General features: G+C 44.5%; 1 protein-coding gene across 1 annotated transcript in view; it reads right to left on the bottom strand.

Annotated features, from left to right (window-relative positions):
- Positions 1 to 24,701, bottom strand: part of Susd6 (sushi domain containing 6) — a 118,262-nt gene that overhangs the window by 41,053 nt on the left and 52,508 nt on the right. Inside the window, exon 2 of the mRNA XM_004649292.2 lies at positions 17,875 to 18,086. Within this exon, the coding sequence (XP_004649349.2) occupies positions 17,875 to 17,995 (121 nt within the window). The 5' untranslated portion in view covers positions 17,996 to 18,086. The remainder of the gene's footprint in view (positions 1 to 17,874; positions 18,087 to 24,701) is intronic.

Below are 24,701 nucleotides of genomic sequence, written 5' to 3'. Positions count from 1 at the left end.
AAAAATGAGTAACGAAGATGACTGTGGGGGCACACGCCTTTACCCCCAGAGGTAGGAAGACTGCTGTGAGTTCAAGACCACCCTGAGACTACACAGTGAATTCCAGGTCAACCTGGGATAGAGTGAGACCCTATCTTGAAAAATCAAGACAAAAAAAAAAAAAAAAAGGCCATAACAAAAAAAACCTTGCAGATATACTATTCTATGGGAACTTTTCCTATCTGTCCCATCAACTAGGTAGCCTTCCAGGAGCAAGGTAAGCAAGACTGAGACCCTACATGAGTGTGAACTTGATCACAGCAACAGCTTCAGTAAATAACGGCAGAGCCAGCCATTCAAATTACCTTCAAACTACTCTTCCCATAAATGAAAAAGCAGAATGCACTATCCAGGCTGCTTCAGATTAAAGCAGTGTGGTGGGGAAATAAGAAACAGACAAGATTTACAATTACTGTTAACAACAGGAGGGTGTTCAGAAGGGAGGAAATTAATGGAATCATCAAAAGGCTGCTGCTCTTACTTAAAATGAATTAAATTAACCTCAGTCTTTTCCCTGTTTCAACAGAGACCTCGGGCTAGTTAGTGCTTGAGCCGCCTGAAAGCTGTCCAGGCTGGATCAGAGTGGCTAAGTGACAATTAACAAAGGCTAGGGAATTTTCCTTTTGGCCCCTCAGTTACAAACTGGAAAGACTCAGTCAGACAATGGATCTGAGGCAGAATGTGCTAAGTCTCTCTACTCTTGAAGTCCTTTAGCTTGCCAATAAAAACATCACCAGGCTTCAGCAAGAAACACAGGCAGAAAACAGCATCAAGCTCAACTTGCAGAACAGTAAACTCCCCTGGGTCAAAAGTCTGTAAGTCATACCTCCCCTGGATAGAGTGGGCAGAAAGAGAAGCAGAGAAGACTGAGAGTACTGGAATGACCGCCACACAGGTCCATACAGTGATCACCTCGTCTGTACCTCACATCCTAACAGCTAAAGTACAGATAGGAGATGGGGGAAGAAGACGCCTGGATGTATTAAAAAGGGAGAAACTATGGGGCTAGAGAGATGGCTCAGCCATTAAGGTGCTTGCCTGCAAAGCCTAAGAACCCTGGTTCGATTCCTCAGTATGCACATAAAGCCAGATACACAAGGTGGTACATGCATCTGGAGCTCATCTGCAGTGGCTAGAGGCCCTGGTGTGCCCATTCTCTCTCTCCTCTCTCTCTCATAAGTAAATAAATAATTAAAATATTTAAAAAGAACAACAAAGAGGACTGATGAGATGGCTTAGCGGCTAAGGCACTTGCCTAAAAAGCCTCTCCAGATCCCACATAAGCCAGGGGCACAAAGGTGAGGCAAACACAAGGTTACACATGCCCACTAGATGGCACAAGCGACTGGAGTTTGATTGCTGAGGTCTTGGCCTGCCAAATCTCTGTCTCCCTCTCTCTAAAAAACAAACAAACACACACAAAGAGAAACTGGGCTGGAGAGATGACTCAGCAGTTAAAGACACTTGCTTACAAAGCCTGATGTCATGAGTTCCATTCCCCAGTTCCCATACAAAGCTAGATGCACAAAAGGTCACATGTGTCTGGAGTTTGTAGTGGTAGGAAGTCCTGGTATACCCATTCATATTCATATTCTCTCTCTCTCTCTCCCCCCTCCTCCCTGCCTCTTTCTGTCTCTCTCAATAAATAAAAATTTAAAAATACTTTTTAAAAGGGAGAAACTACAGGAAAGAAAAAGAGGGACTTGATGAAATTTCCTATCACATCAACCCAGCAACATGTCACCCTTTGCCAGACAGCAGACAATGAATAATAATTATGTGTACCCTGCAATCAGAATACATCAGACAGCCTGTGAAGTCTTGCAGTAGTGTGGTAATCTTGGGAAAAGGGACAAGAGATGTGACAATGATGCTAAGTCATTCCTCTCTGCAGGCAGGTGTTAGGAAAGCAGCCAGCTGGTTTTCACTTTTCCAAGCTAGTCTTTGGATGGCATTTTGATGCAGTGCTGTCTATCACAGTGCTCACAAACCAAAAAAAAAAAAAAAAAAATTAAAGCAAGTAACATGCATAAGTTTCTAACCTGGGGAAGGGGGAGACTGTCAGCATTATCGAGCCAGGGCATGGGGGCTGGGAAGATGGCTCAGTGGTTAAAAGCATTTGCCATGCAAGCATGACGGCCTGAGACTACCAGAGTTCAATTCACAATAAGAGCTCAGCATGGCCACACAGAAGTGTAACCCTAGTCTGTGTTAGTGCGCATACCTTCATGGGTCACACACATGTGCACATACAATTCATAACACACACACACACGTGTGCATGTACGTGCCAAAAAGAAAATAGGGGAAGGCAAAGGAAGGGAAGAAAAAGGAAAAGGAAGGAGTGGGCTGAGGATATGGCTCAGCAGTTAAAGGCACTTACTTGCAAAGCCTCATAGGTGAGGTTCGATTCTCCAGTGCCCACATAAAGCCAGATGTGCAAAGTGGTGGGCACACGTGTCTGGAGTTTGTTTGCAGTGGCAAGAGGCCCTGTCATGCCTGTCTCCCCACCCCCATCAAATAAATGTATAAAGGTATTTTTAAAAGATTTTTTTAAAGGACTGAAAAAAAGTTTTTAAAGATGTTATTTTTATTTATTAGAGACAAAGAGGGAGAGACAGAGAGAAGGCCTCTAGCCACTGCAAATGAACTCCAGATGCATGTGCCACCATTGTGTATCTGGCTTATTTGGGATCTGGAGAATCAAACCTGGGCCCTTAGTCTTCACAGGCAAGCACCTTAACAGCTAAAAGCCATCTCTTCAGCCCAAAAGATTTTTTTTTTTTTTTAAAGGAAAGGACCAGGAGCATCATCCCCCTTGAGCAAGGGCTTCCTGGGGATGATGCTGAGGCTGATGGCCAGGAACTCAGCTCAGGTTCTTGCTTCTCATGCCACAGAGCCCAAGCTGAGGAAAAGCTTCCTGAAATGCAGACTGTTGGAGTTCAGTCTGCTAAAAAGGATGAACAAGCAGAGGAAGGAGTTGCCCAAGATAATCCAGCTCCTTTTTGTAGTAGAGCTGACAAGGACCAGAACAGCCTAGAAGAGACAGAGACCTGCCACATCCTCCCTTAATCATTTAGCTTTGCTGAGCTTTGAAATTAGGTTTGGTCCACCTGTGTCACCTCATTTCTAAACCTACTCTTAACAGTGGATTCAAGAGCTCCCCGTTTGCTGTCCACACCTTATCAAAATTTGCTCTGAAATGGGCAAGACACATTTGTTCATCCCATGTGTAAACTGGTGGTTCTCATGGTGTGGTCTCCAGATCAGCAGAACCCAGAAGAAATGTAAATGCTCAAACATCATCCAGATCCTCTGAAACAGAAGCTCTGTGAGGCCCAGCAATCTGGCCAACAAGCTCAGCAGAGTCAAATTTGAGATCCACTGGGGCAAATAACCTCTAAGGTCGGCTTACTGATCCCCTCTTAGGTTTGTGCCTCTTAACCATTAGAATTTCAAGCATGGGAGCCACATAGCTGCCACTGGATGTAGTGGCAGCTTCTCAGCATATACTTCTCTTACCTCTTAGGTTTGAGAGAATACACACAGTGACAATGGAACCAGTAAGCATGGAGTTGGGGAAAAGTTTGCTGACCACTGCCTCCAGCACTTCAAGTATCTCATCTAATTATGGAATGAATCAGGATTTGCCACACCACCTCTTGGTCGGCAAGAGAAACTTCTGGATGTGTCACAGGTAAGCCAATGGGTCTAGACTTCTCTATGACTGGAAATTGGCATAAGGTCTCCCTGCCCAAATCCTACTTTACCAAACTAGACTAGGCAATTGTTTTGTAGCAAAATGACCTAGGCCATTCATTGAAGAGAGTCCTACTCCCATGCCCACATGGAATGTCTGTGGGTCCTCTGACATGCCCAGTACACATCAGAGAGGAAAGTGGGTTTCCACAGCTATGTTCCAGGAAGTAAGTATCACCCAATCCAACATCCCAGATACTATCACAGTCTAAGAAAACAGAGTCAAGAAATCTGCCAGCAACTTCTCTGCCTCCCATTCTTAGTCCCAGACTTACTCTTCTCAAACTCTGGCCCACAGCACGTCTCATTCCCAATAATAAAACAGATATCAGACTCAAACTCTGACTACAATATCCTTGTCTGACATGACCAGCTGTCCCCTGAAAATTTTTTCTTTTTAACAATCTCTCTCTTTCTCCTCTTAGCTTCTTCTACCAGAAATAAGAAACCATTCCATTTGGAAGTCCAAGCTCTCTATATATAGACCAAATAAATGCGGGACACAAACTCACTCAAGATCTATTAGAAGATTTCATCTGATGTTGTGTACAAAAGGGCTACTAAATTCTTGCCTCCCACCCAGGGATGAATGATGAACCAGTTTGTATTAACTAAGTGTTTTGAGTAATTCAAAAAAGAAATGCTGACTGAAAACAAGACATTGTAACTATTCCATTGGAATAGAACTTTAAAACTTAACTAGCACTCTCACACATGTGACAAATCCCACTTCATGCCAATGTCCACAATCACTACTACTGCAACGTGCTTTCTCCCAAACACTGAACACTGATTTTAATGTTGTAAGGAAAATATATAACCTTAATAGTGATTACAATCTGGGCAAAAGCCATTCTTACGACACAGGAACAAAAAGTCAACATTACAAATAATAAATAATAAAGTCTAACAATGAATTTTCTGAATGCAGAGGGAAGAACCAGTTGAACCAAAGCCTCTGAACTGCCTAATAAAGGTTCCTTTGCTAAAAACCACTCTACAGAAACTTGAGACACATCTCTGCTGAAGGTGACAATTGTCCTCTGCACCTCACAACAAATCAAACTGGACAGTCCTCACCTCTCTTTCTCAGTCACTCCAGGAGAGTGGTTGCAAGATGATGAACCTTGGCACACATTCACATGGTCCTGAGGTTGGCTGCTCCTCTAACCTTTTCCCCTCCCCAAATCAATTATGAGACTCCCATGCCCTCCAGCCTCCCCCATGGAATTTGTGATGCCAGTCAAGACCCACTGGGGACCTCTCACAATGCATCAGGAAAATAAGGAATCATTTTTGGACACATCTCCATGGGCTGGCTGGGCTGAGGCAGGAGAAGGGCATGGGCTCAGGGCTTGTCCTGACTCCTCCTCTCATTGAACTTGTCACTTCCTGTTTCCATGGGCAAATAGGGATCCAACTACTATTCTTATTATCCCAAATCTTCTTAAGCAACTTATACTTAAAATTACTCTCTTCTGACCCCCTTTACTTCCCCGTTTAGGCTCACTCAACACCATGGTCCATTAACTTCTGATTTTCTTGCTACTTTAATCCTTCAGCTCCTCCAGCAGGGCTTGTTCTACTCCTACAGCTCCGTCACTCAGCTAGGAGGGGCACCAGTCTCCAGCAGCAGCACCCTACATCTCTGGGTGCTTCCCCAAACTGCTTTTTGTATTGTTCAGTCTAAATTCTTGAATTCTGGCTATGGCTAGATGTCAATTTTCTTTCTTTCTTTCTTTTTTTAATTATTTGTTTGAGAAAGAGAGTCACACAGATAGAATGTGCCTCCAGCCACTGCAAACAACCTCCAGACTTGTGTGCCACCTTGTGCATCTGGCTCACGTGGGTCCTGGGGAACCTGAGTCCTTAGGCATCACAGGCAAGCACCTTAACCACTAAGCCGATCTCTTCAGCCTTCAATTTCCTCTTTTAAAACCTCAGTTTCTGAACCCAGTCTATTAAAACAAAGGCAAACACATTCAGCATCCAAGGCAAGGGTAAACCACTTTAGGGATACAGTGGACTAGATTCCCAGGTCCAACACAAGCGGCACAGCAAGTTCGGAGAAAAGGGAAGGACAGCAGATGCTTCACCAACTTTCCTCCTCTCCAAGACCCCTACCATGCTAGCTGTGCAGCCACATCAAAGTGCTATCCCATAGTAGCAGTGACACAACGTTTAGTATGTAGTGTATAGTACCAATCCAATGTTACATTCAAGACTATGCACAGAGTTTGAGAAGCTTGCTCAAAACTGCACATGTTCATGGCTAAACGAAGCTTAGACGAGCCGAAGAGACAGCATTCTTAACTACGCCGCCATCTTCACTCTGACTCCTGCTTGCCTCTGGCTCTCAGTGTAGACTTCTTTCCCTCAGTACAGCCTCCCATGACCAACCCAAACTGTGTCAGGAGCCCCTTATATGTACATTTGTACCACAGTTATGGTAGTAAATTGTCATGTGCTCTTACAGCTTATTTAGAGCTGCAGTTTGAATAGATGTCCCCCAACAGATTCAGGAGTTTTACTAAAGCTCCTGGATTTCCAGCTACCTGGCTGGAGGTTGTGTCACTTGGGGCGATCTGAATTCCACCCTAAAATATACAAAGTGCCCGAGTTCTGCCTGGGTTCCAGGCTGCTTAGCTGCCAGTTTTTGCTTTGGCAGTGGGCTTCTCTCTTTGCTCCCTCCTGTGAAAGGGACTAATTCCTTTTGCCATTACACAAAGAACCTCCCCGTGTCCTTCAGCTTCAAATACATTCCTTCCTCCCACAAAGTAATTGTGTTCATCCCAGAGACTGAGACTAGCTGCCACAGGGGGTAAGGCCCTCATCCCCACCCCCCCTCCCCTGGTCTCAGACCCAGGTTTTGTTTACAGACCAAGTTGAAAACACTGTCCCCTTAAGATAGCTAGAAGGTAAATCATTTCCCGGACGGACTGCCTGGCAACCTGCCCTGCCCCACCCCCAGTACATCTTAAGACTTGAGCAGAGGTCACTACTGTTTATCCCAAGGTATAAAAATGCCTATGGGAGTAACTGCAAATGTACAGCCGCACCTGAAAAGACCTCTGCCCAGGACTTCATCCACCACCAATCTGATTTGATGTTCTATTCTTTATCTGTACATACCATTTCTTCTTTCACTTGTGCCTGCTATATTCCTAATGATCTCACTCATTCAAAACTGAAAAAAGGGCTGGAGGGATGGCTTAGTGGTTAAGGCATTTGCCTCAAAGCCAAAGGACCCAGGTTTGATTCCCCAGGACCCACATTAGCCAGATGCACAGGGGGGCACTAGCGTCTGGAGTTTGTTTGCAGTGGTTGGAGGCCCTGGTGCACCTATATTCTCTCTCTTTCTCTTTCTGGACCCCCTTCTCTGTCAAATAACTACATAAAATATTTTTTAAAAAAACTGGAAGTACCACTGGTGGTATAGTGCTGAGCATACTTGCCTTCCAAAAGTTAAAGTATAGTTATCTTAGATCACTTCTTAAAATTATTTACTTGTAGCCAGGCATGGTGGCGCACGCCTTTAATCCCAGCACTCGGAAGGCAGAGATAGGAGGATCACCGTGAGTTCAAGGCCACCCTGAGACTGCATAGTGAATTCCAGGTCAGCCTGGGCTAGAATGAGACCCTACCACAAAAACACACACAAAAAAAATTATTTACTTGTGTGTATGTGCTATAGTGTGCAAGTTTTCAGACAGGATCTCTTGCTACAGAACTGCCACACTGCAAATGAATGTCAGACTAGCTAGCCCAGCTGATTCTCCTGGCTCTGCCTCCCACTGCCATAGGTACACTACTTTGCATCTGCTTTAAGTGAAGCCAGTGCTAGAGAACTGAACCTTGGGCCAGTAGGCTTTACAAGGACACACATTTAACCACTGAGTTATGTCCCTAGCACCAGTAGATTTTTTTTTCCCCCCGGACAAAACAGTACTCCAGTACAGGGATTGCTTCCCTACCAGAACAGATATCAGAACTGTGGCAATTTCACAGAAATGACACAGTCTAGGCAGGAGCTCACTAAGTACCTGTGGACTAATCAGAGCACAAAACCATAGCTCTGCCATCCGCCCAGGCTTGCTGAATAAAGGAGTTAATGCTGAAGATGAAAATTCCTGTCCCACAGCAACTCGGGCAAGTCTGGGTCATTCGAGCTTGGAGCAGATCTATTCTTTGTGTATCCTGATTTGCAGAACAAAGAGTTCAGATTCCCCAAAGTTGCAATACCCAGAAATATGACTAACCTGGCCATTCCTTTCAAGTCAAGATTCTAGACATTAGAATCCTTTTCCTAGGAAAACTACTCTGGCATTCACCCAAGAGAAAGGACCAGGACTAAGACCTGCTGTTAATTCTGTTCATGAAGTGTAGACATATGCACAAAGCCTACTCTCCTTCCTTGGACCCTAGAGTGGTAAGGGACAGGTGGTCTTATATAGGAAGTCACACTGAATTGGACCTTGGGAAATAAAAAGACCTAAAAAGAGAGGAAGTAGTAGGATTCCAGCCACAGAAAGAACAGGATAAGAACGGTGCTAATATAGAGTCAATAAACAGTCCCTTGATGTTGATTTTTAGAGCTAGAGGCTCTAAGGGGACAGAGGGAGAAGAGGTTGAGCTGCAGAGGTGAGCCAGGGGAGGAGCCAAATCCATGCAGCAGCACTTTCACAGCCCTCCCCAATGTCAAGATGTGATCAGAGCTGCTATGGTTTTTTATCCACATTCCTACACCTCAACTTTCCCCTGTACTCCCAGGTATGAAGGCGTCTGTCTCCCTCGCCCTCTAGACCTCCCCTTTTCCATACCCCACCTTTCCTATTTCCTTCCCCTTTTCTCCTCAAGGCCTAAGGGGACCCACACCCAGCTTCAAGTTCCTTACCCAGGCTGGAAGTGAGCACACACTGCAGTGGATCCCAGCAGGCAGCTGCATCCTCTCCTTTCCCTATCACTTAGACCCCACAGCCTGAAGATGCTTTCACATGTTTCTTAATTCCCTGGCCAGAAGGCTGGGAACAAGGACCTTATGAAAAACCATAAATCTACTTGGTCCTGCATGTTCTCACACAGAGGACAAATCATACTTCTGCATAATCCTTCCATGAGGAAACCCCACCTATGGTGCACTGTCACCAGAACGTAACCTGACGGGTCTACCTGGGATGCCTATTGGCCTGACTACAGCGAAGCACAGCATATAACTGACATTGTTCCCACCTTCAACCAGCTTTTGGACAAATACATTAAGAACAAGAAGGTGAGCTTGGCATGGTGGCACATACCTCAGAAGTTGGAGGATTGCCATGAGTTTTGAGGCCAGACTGGGGCTAGGGCCCCATGCAGAGTGAGTTCCAACCCTGCCCAGCCTCCCTCCCCTCCAAAAAAAAAAAGAGAGACTGAGCCTGAAGGGGGGAAAAATTCAAGAACTAGCAACTGAGAGGCACAGACACAAAAGAACTCAAACCCCAAAATTCATGTCAAATAAAAGCTCAGAAACCAAGAGTCTGCTGCGTGAGAATATAAACCAGAGGGTTTGCTATTCAGCCACAAGAAGTCTCCAGGTAACTTCACAGGCCAGGAATCAGCAAGTTTAAGTGATTGCACAGATATCAAGATGCCTTAGGTGTGCTAAATTGGCTCAAGACACCACTGGGTTCTTTGCAATCCAGTTTCTGAGAGTAGTAAGATCAACTGGGAAGGGGAGAGGCCGTTCTCCCCAGGCCTCTGTGCACCTCAGCCCATGCTCTGAACACAGAGGCCGCCTCACGCCCTCACTGTGTTCCTGCCTGCGTGCAACAATGCCAGAATACTCTCTCCTGCCTGCAGCCACTTCTGCGTCAACAAGGCGGAACTCAAGCCCGTGACTACACACGGGCCACCCTCTCTGAAGGAGACATGTGTCTGCTCCACGTGAAGAGTATTTCATAAAGTGCTGCTTGTTACTCAGAGCACCAAGGACTACAGTAGGTGTTATAACCCTACTGTCCTCAGCCCCAACTCAAGGCCCATTCTGTGCTTTCCAAAGGGGTTGCAATGTCAAAACAAAACACAAAACTTTTTTTTTTTTTTTTAAATTTTCGAGGTAGAGTCTTGCTCTAGGCCCAAGCTGACCTGGAAAATTCACTAGGTAGTCTCCAGCTGGCCTCATACTCGAAAACCCCCCTCCCCAAAAAAGAGGGGGAAGGGGAGACAAAAAAAACACAAGAGACCATATCTTTTTTTCTTTTTCTTTGAGGTAGGGTTTCAGTCCAGCCCAGGCTGGCCTGGAATTCACTATGTAGTCTCAGGGTGGCCTTGAACTCATGGCAATCCTCCTACCTCTGCCTCCAAAGTGCTGGGATCAAAGGTGTGTGCCACCACACCCAGCAAGAGACTATTTCTTTTAATTCCCATTCTTCCAGATGTGCTCTGGAATCTTTTAAAGTGCAATCCTTAAATCATACAACTATGCTGACAAAATAAACTATTTTTTAAAAAATATTATTATTTACTTGCAAAGAGAAAGAGCGAGAGAGAGAAAGGGGGGCTGGAAATATGGCTCAGTGATTAAACGTACTTGTTTGCAAAGTTGAAAGCCTGGGTTCAGTTTTCCAGGACCCACATAAAGCCAGATGCACAAAGTGGCACATGCCTCTGGAGTTTGTCTACAGTGGCTAGAGACCCTGGTATGCACATGCACTCTCTCTCTTTCTGCTTGCAAATAACTAAAAATATTTGAAAAGAGAAAGAGAGAGAGAGAGAGAGAGAGAGAGAGAGAGAGAGAGAGAGAGAGAGAGAGAACGAATAGGCTCACCAGGGTTTCCGACAGCAGCAAACTCCAGAGGCATGTGCCACTCTGCATCTGGATTAAATGGGTAGTAGGGAATCAAACCCAGGCTGTCAGACTTTGCAAGAAAGCTCCTTTAACAACTGAGCCATCTCTCCAGCTTTGAAATATACTGTTTTTAAAAGCCTACGCTTAGCATTTTCAAACTTAACACGTAAGGTTTTAACAATGACTCCCAAAATCCTAACACGTAGCAGCTCTGAACTACCAACACAAAACCTCACTCATGGGGTGGCTGGCTGTGTGACCACCTAGGTATCACCCGGGCACCTGCAGGCACCAACAACTCAAACGAAGGCTTTACTCACTTTGTTCCATGTATGCTCATGAGCAGGATGCCGACATGCAGCATTGACCCTTAAGGGAACCACATGACTATAAGGGGTCTAACTCTACTGTACTATACTTAACTGAATCAAAAGAATCTCAGAGATGCAGAAGGAACAAGGAACATCTAACCCCTGCAGCTGTCCAAACCCATGAGCCGTGGTATCATAAACGCTCAAGTGTGGAATGCCATGAACTGGAGCTAGAATCTGAACTCCCAATACAGAATTACTTCCGTATGTGCCAGGCAGTTCTCTAAGTGCTTACATATGCTATTTTATTTAATCATCACAGTGCTCTTATGAATTAGGTGCTAGTGTATCACCATTCTGGGGAAATGCAGGAAGATCTGGAAAAAATCTCCCAAGTAACGCAGGTAGCAAGCAGTGGAGGAAGTGCTCAAACACAGACGACCTGGCTCTAGGCAGTCAGACTACACTGCCTCTCTAAAAACCAAGGCGGGTGGTGAAGCCAAATGACAGCTAGATAGAATACGTCTCAGTGGCTCTGAGAACTATAGGTGGTATTTGCAATTTTATGGTATATATGAATTAAATCCCATTCTACCAAGCAAGGGACAGTTTTTTAAAAAGTGTTAATCTTAACTTCTTCTACCAGTAAATCCCTATTTCCTTGTGTTGAACTGGCTGGAGCTGCCAGCATACCCCTCACATACACAGCACCATGGAAAGGCTTCTTCTAAACACTACTGTTCTTTTGGGCCCCAAAGGTAAACAGCAGGCAGGCCAGAGTCACTCCTATCTGACCACAGTCCTGGCAGCCAGCCATAGCAGCACAGGCCACCTGGAATGGGAGGCTGCTCACACCTTCTGCAGCCTCATGCTCTGAGTGACACAGAGGAATGGAATCTTCCAGTGGGTAGGAGGTAACAAAGACTTCATCTAGAAAACCTACCTACAATCAATCATTAGAAATTGAGTAACAACCCTAATTTTTTTGGGGGGGGGGTTGAGGTAGGGTCTCACGCTGGCCCAGGCTGATCTGGAATTCGCTCTTAGTCTCAGGGTGGCCTTGAACTCCTACCTCTGCCTCCCGGGTGCTGGGATTAAAGGCATGCACCACCACGCCCAGCTTCCTAATTTTTTTTTTTATTAGCACTCTGTGAATCCCCTTTTGCTGAAAAGGTAGACAGGTAAGAATAATCTCTAAGCTGGCAAGTTAGGCCAGGGTAATGAATACTATTGCTCAGCAGACAAAGTTTGTATTTAATGAGGGCTTTAAACCAACTGAGATCCAGGAAGGTGTTCTTAAAGATAGTATAAGGGCAGTACCATGCACTTGTAATGCCTAAACATGGCACAACAAATTAGTCTGTGGAGGGTAATTTCTCAGTGTCGTTTTGTGATGTGAGGGTTCAACAAATCCAGTAATGACCCATCCAGCCTCCTACCACAATCCCAAGTCTTTTTATAGTCACAGGTAATTACTCCATGGAGAGATTACATCACTTTTGTCAGTAGGGTTTGCAGCTGACAGGAAGATGCTCTGCGGATGTTTTGGGAACTACGTCCTCATTTAGAAACACTTTGCTATGGTCTCTATTGTTCATTTCCAAGAATAGAACCGCCTTGGCAAACTGTGTCCCTAAACTGGAACCAAACAACCAAGGACCATTGTGGGTAAGAACAGAACAACCACAAAGGGAAACACAGAACCAAGAGATGGCTCCTTTCTTTCTTATCTTTTGAGGTAGGGTCTCACTCTAGCCCAGGCTGAGCTGGAACTCACTCTGTACTCTCAGACTGGCCTTGAACTCACAGAGATTCTCCAACCTCTGCCTCCCAAGTACTGGGATTAAAGGCATGCCCCATCACTCCAAGCCATCCTGTGTGTTTTTTATCCACTGGAAAGAGCAGAAATGGGGTCTTTCTTCCTCTGTCAGAATTATTCTCTAAAGGCTGGTATGAGTACATCAATCAATAAATGGGTCTCAGAGATGCGTGTCATTCAGCAAGCAGGATGCTAACTAAGTCATAAGCAGAGTCAGACTGGACACAAACCCCAGCCAACTCCACCACTTACAATCATGTCTCTAAAAAAGCTACCCAACACCTCTCTGCCTCACTTTCTCTCATCTACTCCATGTGTTCCAAGAGTCTAACCCAGAAATGGTGCTCCATATCTGCACCCTGTCACTACCAGCCCCAAGAATGGTGTGCATTACCTGATTCCAAGTTCCTTCAGAGATGGTGAGGTAAGCCAGGGCGAACTGCCAATACCTCTCCTCAACGACAATACTTAGGGCCAAAGCCACCATCTCTCAGAGAACCTGGCTCTCATCACTTTCCATCTTCAACAAAAAAAAGTACTGGGCTGGAGGAATGGTTTAGTGGTTAAGGAGCTTGCCTGCGAAACTCAAGGACCCAGGTTCAATTCCCCAATGCCCACATAAGCCAGGTGCACAAGGTGGCATGTGCGTCTGTAACTCATTGCAGTGGCTAGAGGCCCTGATGTGTCCCCATTCCCTCCCCCCTCCCTCCTTCCCTCTTTCAAATAAATAAAAAATGCATATTTTTGTGGGGGGGGGTTTGAGAGAGGGTCTCACTCTAGTCCAGGCTGACCTGGAATTCACTATGTAGTCTCAGGGTGGCTTTGAACTCATGGCGATCCTCCTACCTCTGCCTCCCAAGTGCTGGGATTAAAGGCATGTGCCACCACACCTGGCTCCTTAATTTTTTTTTTTGAAAAAAAAAAAAATTTACTAAAAAAAAAAAAATTAAGTACCTGGCTTTCTTACCCTTGTGTAGAAATGTGGATGGCAGCTTTTTCAAAACTGCTTTAGGTGACTGTGATACTTAGCATGGTCTAATGTGTTGTGGTAACATTTTGGTGAGGGAAATATCAGAGAAAAGGAAAATGCTGAGCTTTCAGTATCCTGAAACAAAGAGAATTTAAAGCAAAACTTTTTGTATGAGACAGCAGGCTAGCTGGGTTGAAATATTCAAGCTATGTGAACAACTTACTCGTTCATCATTGACACTGTCCCCAAATCCCGTATCCCCAGCCCAGTGACTTGACACGCTTAGTTTTGTGTTTTTATGACAGCAGAGGCTGTCATCTGCATGAAGTCTCCTGTGCAACATGACTCAACAGTAAGTCAGACACCATCTCTGTTGTTGTCATTGGGGAATAATATTTGCATGTTTTGTATGTCAAGTGCCCTGCAATCATTTTTATTAGTCTACACAACACACGACCTAATATTCTTAAGGACTTGTTTCTGTTTAATAGGAGACAACATGAAAAGGTCAGGTGATTTGCCTAAGGTCATACTGAAAGTTTCTTAGAACCCACACAGAGAAAGAGCTGGAAGAAGCTGAGCTCTTGGTTCCTCTCTAATTCAAGAAAGACAAATTGAGTAGCATGCATATACAATTTATTTTTAATTTTAGTCTTCCCACAGTATGGTGTGACTACGTGTAAAGAAAAGATATGCTTCCTTTTGCCATTTCTAAAAAGTTAATCATTTCAATAATCTTCCTCATTTAAAGGAAAGACTAAGAGGAAAGCTATAATTTCCTGCTATAACTTCAAATTTTGAGCCAAAAAGAAATGACAGTTGGGTAGGGTGGCACACGTCTGTAATCTTAGCATATGAGAAGCTAGCTAACATAGGAAGATCACTAATTCAAGGTCAGTTAGGCTACCCTACCAAAAAAAAAAAAAAAAAAAAAAGCTGGGCGTGGTACATGCCTCCAATCCCAGCACTCAGGAGGCAGAGGTAGGAGGATCACTGTGAATTCAAGGCCAGCGTGAAACTACAGAGTGAATTCCAGGTCAGCCTGGGCTAGAGTGAGCCTGCTGCACCCCTCCCCCCCCAAATGGAAACAGACAATGGAAATCCAACTATAAACATGATGTAATTTTATCCCAGGCCTCTCAAGTGCCTCCTCACACTATTCTTTTCTATTCACTCTAAAATTACGACCAAGACTGGAACATGACTGTGGCGCTTATGACGGGAGGTTGGGCTGGCACACTGTCTCTGGCAAAGTTCATCTGTCCGTGGTCTAACGGAATTCTCACACCATGAATGTGCGTGACAAGTGAGTGTAAGCCGAATCTATAAGAACCCTTATTAATATGTCTTTGGAATGGGTATTCAGGAGCAGCTACAGAACCAGGGAAGAAATGCAAGAGGGGAAGAAGCAGCGTTTCCCCCAAAGAACTGCCTTTTGGCCTCACGCCATCTGGGAATCTTGGTTTCCCAGTGAGCTTGCCTGGCACGCTGCTCACAGCAGTCACAGCCATGCAGATGTGCTCTGGGTTTCAGAAAAAGGGATGGGTACCTCCTCCTCCTAGAAGCCACTCCAGAGAGGGAAAAGCACTGGCAGCAACTTGGCACACTGGATCTAAGTAATAGTGACCCTCTCCTGCCTGCGTCTCCATGTGTTATAATACATGGAGCAGGGAAGCTCTCAGGGCTGAGGAAGGACTTCTGCAACAGGGGAGAGGAAACAGAGGGAGTGCCAACTTTCCCAATCTTGTCCGAGCCAAACAGATATATTTTTCTACATTGCAGAATACTAATCCTTTTATCTAGCCAGGATGAAACCTGATAATTGTGTGTGTGTGTGTGTGTGTGTGTATGTGTATATATATATATATTTATTTATTTATATACATACACACACACACACACACACACATACATATACTAAAAGACATGCTATATTCCAATCAAATCTTACTTTTTAAAATATTTTATTTGTATTCATTTGAAAGAGAAAGAATGGGTGCACCAGGGCCTCCAGCTGCTGCAAACAAACTCCAGATGCGTGTGCCCCCTTGTACATCAGGCTTACATGGATCGTGGGGAATCGAACCTGCCTGGGTCCTTTGGCTTTGCAGGCAAGCACCTTAGACACTAAGCCATTTCTCCAGCCCCAATCAAATCTTATTTATAGATACTGAAATTTGAATGTCACATTTTTACATTTCATGAAATATTATGATTTTTTTCCAGCCAGTTAAAAATAGAATGGTTAACATGTAGACCACACAAAAGCCGGTGATAAGCCAGGCATAGTGGCCTATGTCTTTAATCTTGGCATTCGGGAGGTAGAGGCAGGAGAACCTCAAACTCAAGGGTAGCATGCATGGAGTTTTCTAGATTAACCTTAGCTAACAATAAGACCCTGTCTCACCAACAGGGAGGGAGGACAAGAAATAAAAGGAGGGGAGGGAGACAGAACCTGAGAGCTGGAAGGATTTGGCCTAGAGAGCATCATAGTTTGCTGTTAGAATGGTGAGCAAGCTAGCCTTCATACTCTGTTTCTATAATTAACACTTCTAGAGGTATCCTTTGGCTGTAGTCCCGTAAGTAAGCCCTGCTTCATACTGTTGCACATGAATCTAGTCTTCTTTCACCTTTGAAACCTCATACAACCATGATCCAACCATCAATGGGCCTGAGGGTTTGTGTCAGGGCTCCTCATAGCTAGGGAGGAAAGGTGTGACCCATAGAGGTGGAAGCAAACGAAAAAAGGAGAAAAAGAAGCTGGGCATGGCAGTGCACACCTTTAATCCTAGCACTCGGGAGACAGAGACAGCAGGATCTCCATGAGTTCGAGGTCACCCTGGGACTACATAGTGAATTCCAGGTCAGCCTGGGCCAGAGAGAGACCCTACTTTGATAAACAAAAACGAACAGCGAAAAAGAAATGTATGTGGTGGGGAAGGCTATTATGGAACAACAACAAATCAATCAATAATTGTTTCTCCCAATAACTCAGAAGGTAAAAAAAAAAAAAAAAAAAAAAACAAGATTAGATGAGCCTGTGTCGTTATCAGTATGAATTGGTTAAGTGGGCAGTGGAAACCAACAGAAAGGTAAAGAAAGAGATAGCACTCTACAGCCATGGCATACCACTACCCACCACCACCAAGTCCCCCTCCAGAATCTAGGTCTCAGATCCCTCTCCAAGGATGTTGTCCAAAGAAACCACCATCGAGGTCTTTTGGAAGAAGTCTGGCAGGGATACCATCACTACTGAGTTTCAATGATCCCACGGACTCACGGGGACAGAGGCGCTGATGTATCACTCAGTGGACACTATATACACTTTAGTATGTCCTTTCTGGTAAAGTGTGAAGACAAAGACAAGTGAGCAGAACTTCAGAGCACTATTGAAGGTAATAAGAACCATACAAACTCAAAATGGCTCACTGCTGTACTTCCAGCCTCAGCTAGAGACATTCCAGCTTTCCATCCCCAACCAAAAAGTCATTAGAATCATGACAGTACAGATGGAGGGAGCTAAGGGTAAACTTTCAGTTAACAGGTGGAAAAATTGAGCCACAGAATAATTAAATGGCTTGTCCAAAATCATGTCTGTGGTCAGTTCCTGGGTCCCACTTCACTAAATCACAATACTTCAACTATCCAGCCAGTCTGAGAGAAAGACAACAAACAAACTAAGAGAGTGAAGCATCATTGTTTAGGGTGCTGTCTGAACACCTTCACAAACCCCTGTAAGATGGATACTACTATTATGCCACTCTGAGCCGAGGAGGCTGGAGGCTAATAGCAGCCAAGTCCAGCGCTTGTTCAGCAAGCAGCAGAAATGGGCCATTGTACACAGGCAGTCTGACTGCAAAGCCTGTCTTCTTCCTATATATCATGCTCAGAATCCCAGATCTCTGTCCCACTGATGACAACAGCTGAGAGGGGAAAAATAAAAGATGTCAGTAGGCTCCCCCACCACTCTCTACTGTTGGCTCATTAGACAAGACCCCAGGACTGGCTCCCTGCTATTCGTACCATAGCACAAGAGCCCTCCACCTCTGCTTTTCCCACAACTGCTTGCCAGAAACAAAACTGCCACCCCAGGAGAAATACTGACATGAAGTCTTTCCCTCCCACACACAGGTGCTAGGTTTGGACTTACCAGAGGCTAATCCATCTCCAAACAGGGTGCTGAGGATCACGAGTGGAAGGAATACTCCATGTCCCACAGAGGCTACGGCAAACGCTGAGCTGCTCTTTGGTGCTATCCTGCCATGGCACATCTTTCATCCGTCCAAGTTTATTTGTTTTATTTAAAGAAAAAAATTTAAATCCAGAAGTAAGAATCGTAAAGCCAGTCAGAGGTATATATACCTATAAAAATAAATAAACAAGGACTTAAGTGAAAACTTTATAAGATAGTTAAAAGCAAACAATCTTTAAGGAAGACAATCACATATCAAGTTGAAAGAATTCTAGTAACTAAATCCCTGCTACCAAGAGAAGAGACAAGCACAGAAGTAGCTTCTCAGGTCTTCCTGGGAAACTGCCAGGGCTTGAAGCCAGCCGCCATCAGCATCCCACCCAGGAGCCAGTCCCTTTTGAAAAGGTCAGGAGACAGCCCTAGCTCACCTGGACATGAGCTGACTAGCCAGCCGCGCTAATGGAGCTTTCAGATTCCCTGCTCTGCCCCACCGCTGGCCTCGAAGGCTCCAGCAGAGAGGCAGCTAATGACAAGGGGGCGCTATGCTTTGAGTCAGGCTCTGCCTTTCCCACCTAGACTCGGGAGCAACTTCAACTAACCAAAAAGGAGAGAGAGAGAGAAACAGCATGAGTCTTAAAGGGAAAGAAATACACCACCTAGAGAAGGAATGCAGCAGTGGGTGCCAAGGCCACAGGCACCTAACCTGTCAGAGGCTGAAGGAACCCCTGAGGATCTGACTCGACAGCCATGAATCTCAAAAATGGACTAATTAATCAAGGCTCACCCGACACACCTGTGACCAGAATGGCCACATTCTGCTAGCTGTCCTGACAAAGATGGGGGTGGTGGAGGACAGGCTGTAGTTGCTAATTAGTCCCATCACTCATGCCGTTTCAGGATGACTTACACAGTAGTCTTAAAAAAATATAAAAACCATAAAAAAAAAAATAAAAAATAAAACCAGAGGCTAGAGAGATGGCTCAGCAGCTAAGGTGTTTGCATGCAAAGCCTAACAACCAAAGTTCAATTCCCCAGTATCCTTACATAAAGCCAGATTCACAAAGTGGCATATTCACCTGGAGTTTGTTTGCAGTGGCTAGAGGCCCTGCTGTGCCCATCCTCCCTGGAACGTTTTTTTAAATTTTTATTTATTTATTTGCAAGCAGAGAGAGAGAAAGAGAGAGAGAGAAGAAAGACAGACAGAGAATGGGCACATCAGGGCCTCTAGCCACTGCAAATGAACTCCAGATGCATGCGCCCCTGTGCATTTGGTTTACGTGGGCACTGGACAATTGAACCAGGGTCCTTTGGCTTCACAGACAAACGCCTTAACGCTAAGCCATCTCTCCAGCCCTCTCTGTCACTCTTCTATCTCTCTCTGCTTGCAAATAAATAAATTTTGGAAAAACAAATAAGAAATATGCTGGGCATGACGCACATCTTTAATCCCAGCACTCAGTAAGCAGAGGTAGGAGAATCGCCATGAGTTCAAGGCCACCCTAAGACTACATAGTGAATTCCAGGTCAGCCTGGGCTAAATTGAGACCTTATCTCAAAAAAACAAAATTAATTAATTAGTTAATTAAAAAACCAGGGCTGGAGAGATGGCGCAGCAGTTAAAGACCCTTGTTTGCAAAGCCTGTTGGCCTGAGTTCAATTCCCTAGTGCCCATGTAAAGCCAGAGGCACAAAGTGGTACATGTATCTGGAGTTCATTTGTAGTGGCAAGGAGACCTGGCACACCCATTCTTTCTCTCTCAGCTTGCAAATATATAAAAACGTTTAAAAAAATAACCAATCAGGAGTCAATACTTTATTTATTAGAGAAACAGAGAATAGCATGCCAGGGCCTCTAGCCAGTGCAAATGAAGTCCAGATGCATGCACCAATTTGTACATCTGACTTAGGTGGATACTAGAGAATCAAACTAGGTCCTTAGGCTTCACAGGCAAGTGCCTTAACCACTAGGCCATCTCTCCAGCCCATACTTTATTATTTTTTTATATGACTTTTGGAAAGAACATGGGTTGATGACACCGTATAATAGTGTGGGCTTATTTTAGCTATTTGGTTTTATTTACCAGCTATTCAATTATTGTAGTTTATAGCAAATATTCTTTTAAAAAGCACATTTATTTTATTTTATTTGAGAAGGGGGGCAGATAGAGGGAAAGAAAGAATGGGCATAATAGGGTCTCTAGCCACTGCAAATAAACTCTAGAATTGTGCATCTGACTTACATGGGTACTGGGGAATTGAACCTGGGTACTTAGGGCTTGGCCACTAAGTCATCTTTCCAGCCCTATAGCAGATATCCTAAATAATATTGTACTTCCTTTTTAAGAATTCCATAATTTCCTTCTCCATTATTAAGGCTTTATAAGCACAGATAAGGAAGATCTGCTTTCTACAACCCTAATAATGGATGCCCTGAGACTCTACCAAATATATTAACCAGAACTGACTTTAATCTGTGTCTGAAGCCTTGACTCAAGTCCCATATCCTTCCTGGGTGGGTAAATGTAATCAACAACATGAGTTTTCTCAGTCCAAAGCGGTAGCAGCTATGAGGATCTCCAGTAAGCATTAGCTAGGGATCAAGAACAGAGTCAGCCACTGCTCTTTCACCCCCTTCCCTCTGGTGGTTAACTGTGGCATCTTCTATGCCCACTTTTGTCCAAACTCCAACCTGAATCTTTAAAACTATAGACAGAGTAGTTCATGGAGAGATCTGGAAGCAGAACCTATGAATGATGCAAACAGTGCAGAAAATTGTATACAAATGCACACAGGGTGGGTGTATTTATATGGCTGAGAATAGGAGTTGGAATGCCTACATTCAAACCTGTTTGCTCTATTGTGGAACTTGTAGTAAAGACACTGAACCTCTTTTAGCCTCAGTTTCCCCTCTGTGAAACAGCACTGATGTAAGGATTAGGCTCAGGCAAAGTGCTTGGCAAAGTGTCTGGCCCTATGTAATTTTTCCCCTTGCTGCCACTGCTGTCATAATCACCAAGAAGACCGGAGCAATAAGGACCTTCTAGTTGCTTCTCATTCACAGATGTCAAAACCAAGGCCCCAAAAGGCTAAAGGATGTTCCCGAGGCCCCAGCTGGCTACTGACAGATTAACAATGAGCTCTGTGATGCTACCATTTCAGATGTGTCCACATCAAATAACACTATGAGGATTTGTCATTTCCTCAGGGCAACAACTGGGAACCATCAAGAATGCCATCTGTGTGTGTGACACATGAGAGCACGTGAATATTTAAGGGGTGAGTAGAGGAGGCTACATCCGGTGATGTTACATATATTAAGTGTAGGGAGTCAGGAAATCCCACCCAGAGGAACTGATGTGAGGCTCAGTCTTACATATTGTGTAGTGTGTGTGTATGGGGGGGGTAAAACAAGGGGCACCAAATACAAATGGACTAGAGTACTAGAGCTAGTACTCCTGGCAGAGACTAGGGAGAGCCAAGCCAAGGAGTTTAAAGGCTACCCTGGAAAGCAGGTAGTACTCACGTGGGTGACAAGCAGGTAATTACAAGACTAAATTCATTAAAGATCTCTCTGGAAGGGGTTTTAGACAGTTAGCAGGGAACAGAGAAGAGATGTTGTAAGCAACATTTTGTTTTGTTTGTTGAGGAAGGGTTTAACTCTAGCCTATGCTAATCAGGAACACACTCTTTTGCCCAGGCTGGACTTAAATTCATAGAAATTCTCCAACTCTAGCCACTTATTGAGTACTGGGATCACCTGACCATAATCTTAAATGTCTTATTTTACACACTTGCACACATCTTTCTGTCTCCACCTCCCCAGTGCTTGGATTATAGGCACGTACCACAATGCCTGGTGCTGGTGATTAAACTCTGATCCTCATGCTTGCATAGCAAGCACTTTACCTACTGAACCATATTCCTATATAGACCACATCTCTCCTCAATAAGTCTCAAGAATAGTCACATGAAGGGTTCAACACTCAAGTCATCTTCAAGAAGACTCCTTTACTGGCATTTCCCATCACGGCCATCCCCAGGAGACCTGGCTTCTTAGCACCCTGCTACTACTGCACCTTAAAAGACTAGTGAGCTTATTGCTTACCTGCCTCACCTTACCAGACTGAGAGTTTCTTGAAGGCAAAGACTATGAATTACTGTATTTGGAACTCTCAAGAGCTAGGCCTGAGACCTGACAAAAAGATGACCAATGTTGGCCAAATTCATAAATACTGTGGGGAGGAGCCAGAACTGGGGGGAAGATGGGCACCAGAGCCAAGGAGCTAATTTCACCATGAAACCTAAGACCTGATCAAGAATACAATGCAGAAAGTGGGGGACTTTGCAAAACCAAGAAACGATAAATGGAGGGTAGTCAATGGAATATTTATGTAAAAGGATGGTCTAGAGTTACTGCCTAAGAAGTGACACAGAAAAGTAAGTCAACCCATAAGATTCTAGAGTATCACCCAATATGGAATAACCCAGACATGGGGGGAGGGAAGATTATACAATAAATCTAATCATTTAAAACAATGGTCTGCTTTGAACATGGACGTTTAAAAATACTTTATTGATTTATGAGAGAGAGAAAGAGAGTGTGTGCACCTCCAACTCACAGCAATCTATCTACCTTAGCCTCCCAAGTGCTGGGACTAAAAACACCGTCTCATTTTTAAAGCTAGCACTCATCTATCCTCATAGAAATACAACGCTGAATGTGTAAGAAGAGAAAAAGGGTCTGGGCCTGCTTTAGCCCCTCTTCTGCCACCAGCCAACAGGCTGATCATAAAATTTCACTGGCTTTGGCTTCCATATCTGAAAATGACTCTTAGGTCATTTATCAGTTTTGTTTTTTTTTTCTTTTTAGTCTCAGCTACAGAATTCACTCATTCTACTTTTCTTTTTAAAAAATCCAGATCTTTAATTTGTTATTTATCCATTTATTTATTTGAGAGAAAGAGAGAAAGAGGGAAATAGAGAATGGGTACACCAGGACCTCCAGCCACTGCAAATGAACTCCAGATGCATGCCACCTTGTACATCTGGCTTATGTGGGTCCTGAGGACTTGAACCTGAGTCCTCTGGCTTTGCAGGCAAGCACCTTAACTGCTGAGCATCTCTCCCAACTCTCAGGTCCTTCTTAAGCAGCTGCTTTCCTCTCTAGAACACAAGGCAGGAAGAGACATAGGAACCCTGCACTTTTCATTTCTTTCTTTGCAAACATGGCTACTGCTCCAGAAGTGGGCAGTAGAATAAAGCTCCTGAGCCAGACTGTTTGGCCCCACAAGAACAGAGGTAGCCACTGACACCTGCAAATCCACAACAAAGTTAGGCTAGGCGACTGCATTCTGCTGAACGAATATAAACTCTCACTTCTGGTCCACATGCCTTTGAGCCGTACTTCTGACTTCAGGGAAGTCGCTTACCTCATATTTGGGGACAGCATTGATGCTTACTAGGTTTGGGTGATGTTTACACAGTACAAAAAAGTGAGGAATGGGCTGGAGAGGTGGCTTAGCGGTTAAGCGCTTGCCTGTGAAGCCTAAGGACCCTGGTTTGAGGCTCAGTTCCCCAGGTCCCACATTAGCCAGATGCACAAGGGGGTGCACACGTCTGGAGTTTGTTTGCAGAGGCTGTAAGCCCTGGCACGCCCATTTTCTCTCCCTCTATCTGTCTTTCTCTCTGTCTGTCACTCTCAAATAAATACATTAATTAATTTAAAAAAAGTGAGGAAAAGCTATATAAACTTAACCTGGGGTTTCTGTGTACAGGCCAAGATATCGAAAGACTACAGGAGAAACAGGCTGGCTTCTACTAGGGAGAACCTGCAACTAAAGCTCACATGGTTTATCTGCTTGCAGTTGCATGTTACAGTTTAACCCCACAGCCTGCTAAGATTCAAGGTGCCCTGAACTGACTCCACATTTGAGATGGCAGCAGCAGGTGGACTCAAGTCTCAAAACAGTGAGGCACTGTTTCCTAGGCAGACCAGGCGGATGCCCTGGGCATACCCCTGTGGAGAATGCCACAGTCCAGCTGGAGGTGTGGAGTCATGTCACACTGTGCTCTCTTCTGTGTAGTCAAGAGGGGCCTAGCTCAGTTAGTTTTAACTTGCAGGTGCTGAGTACATGAAGCAGCCTTAGTTAACATGTAATTTTTTAAGACAAATTATTTGCTAACCCATGAATCACCTGCCCATTTATTAGCAAAGGGAACTGGAAGAAAAAAACCAACTTCAATCCTTTTCTTGCCTCAAACTAATCTAGAAAGTAGAGAAGGAGTGATAGTCTAGAACCAAACAGTTTAAGGTTCTTCTGACCAACCATATTCACCAATCTCCTTGCAGCCTTGTGATGGGAAAGAACAAAGACCGGTTTCCAAAGTGTGAACAGAATTTTACCAGTGTAAGGCCAGAGATGTGGCTCAGCAGTTAAGGCTTTGCCTGCAAAGCCTAAGGACCCAAAGGACCCTGGTTCAATTCCCCAGTACCCACATAAAGCCAGATGCACATGGTGGGATATGTGTCTGGAGTTAATTTGCAGTGGTTAGAGGCCCTGACATGCCCATTCTCTCTCTCTCTCATAAATTATACATATACGTGTGTGTGTGTGTGTGTGTGTGTGTGTGTGTGTGTGTGTGTGTGTATGTATATGAATTTAACCAGTGTAATGAAGGGTAAGTCCAAAGTTCTCTAGGAGATGGTAAGAGAAGTGACTAGCATAGCCAAAGCTACCCGGACCCTTTCTTACTCCTCACTTTCTTAAGAGAGACTGAAACTGCTTC

This window comes from Jaculus jaculus, chromosome 7 (assembly GCF_020740685.1).
Source record: "Jaculus jaculus isolate mJacJac1 chromosome 7, mJacJac1.mat.Y.cur, whole genome shotgun sequence".
Lineage (NCBI taxonomy): Eukaryota > Metazoa > Chordata > Mammalia > Rodentia > Dipodidae > Jaculus > Jaculus jaculus.
Note: the sequence above shows the minus strand (reverse complement) of the source record. Positions and strands in the feature narration are given on the sequence as shown.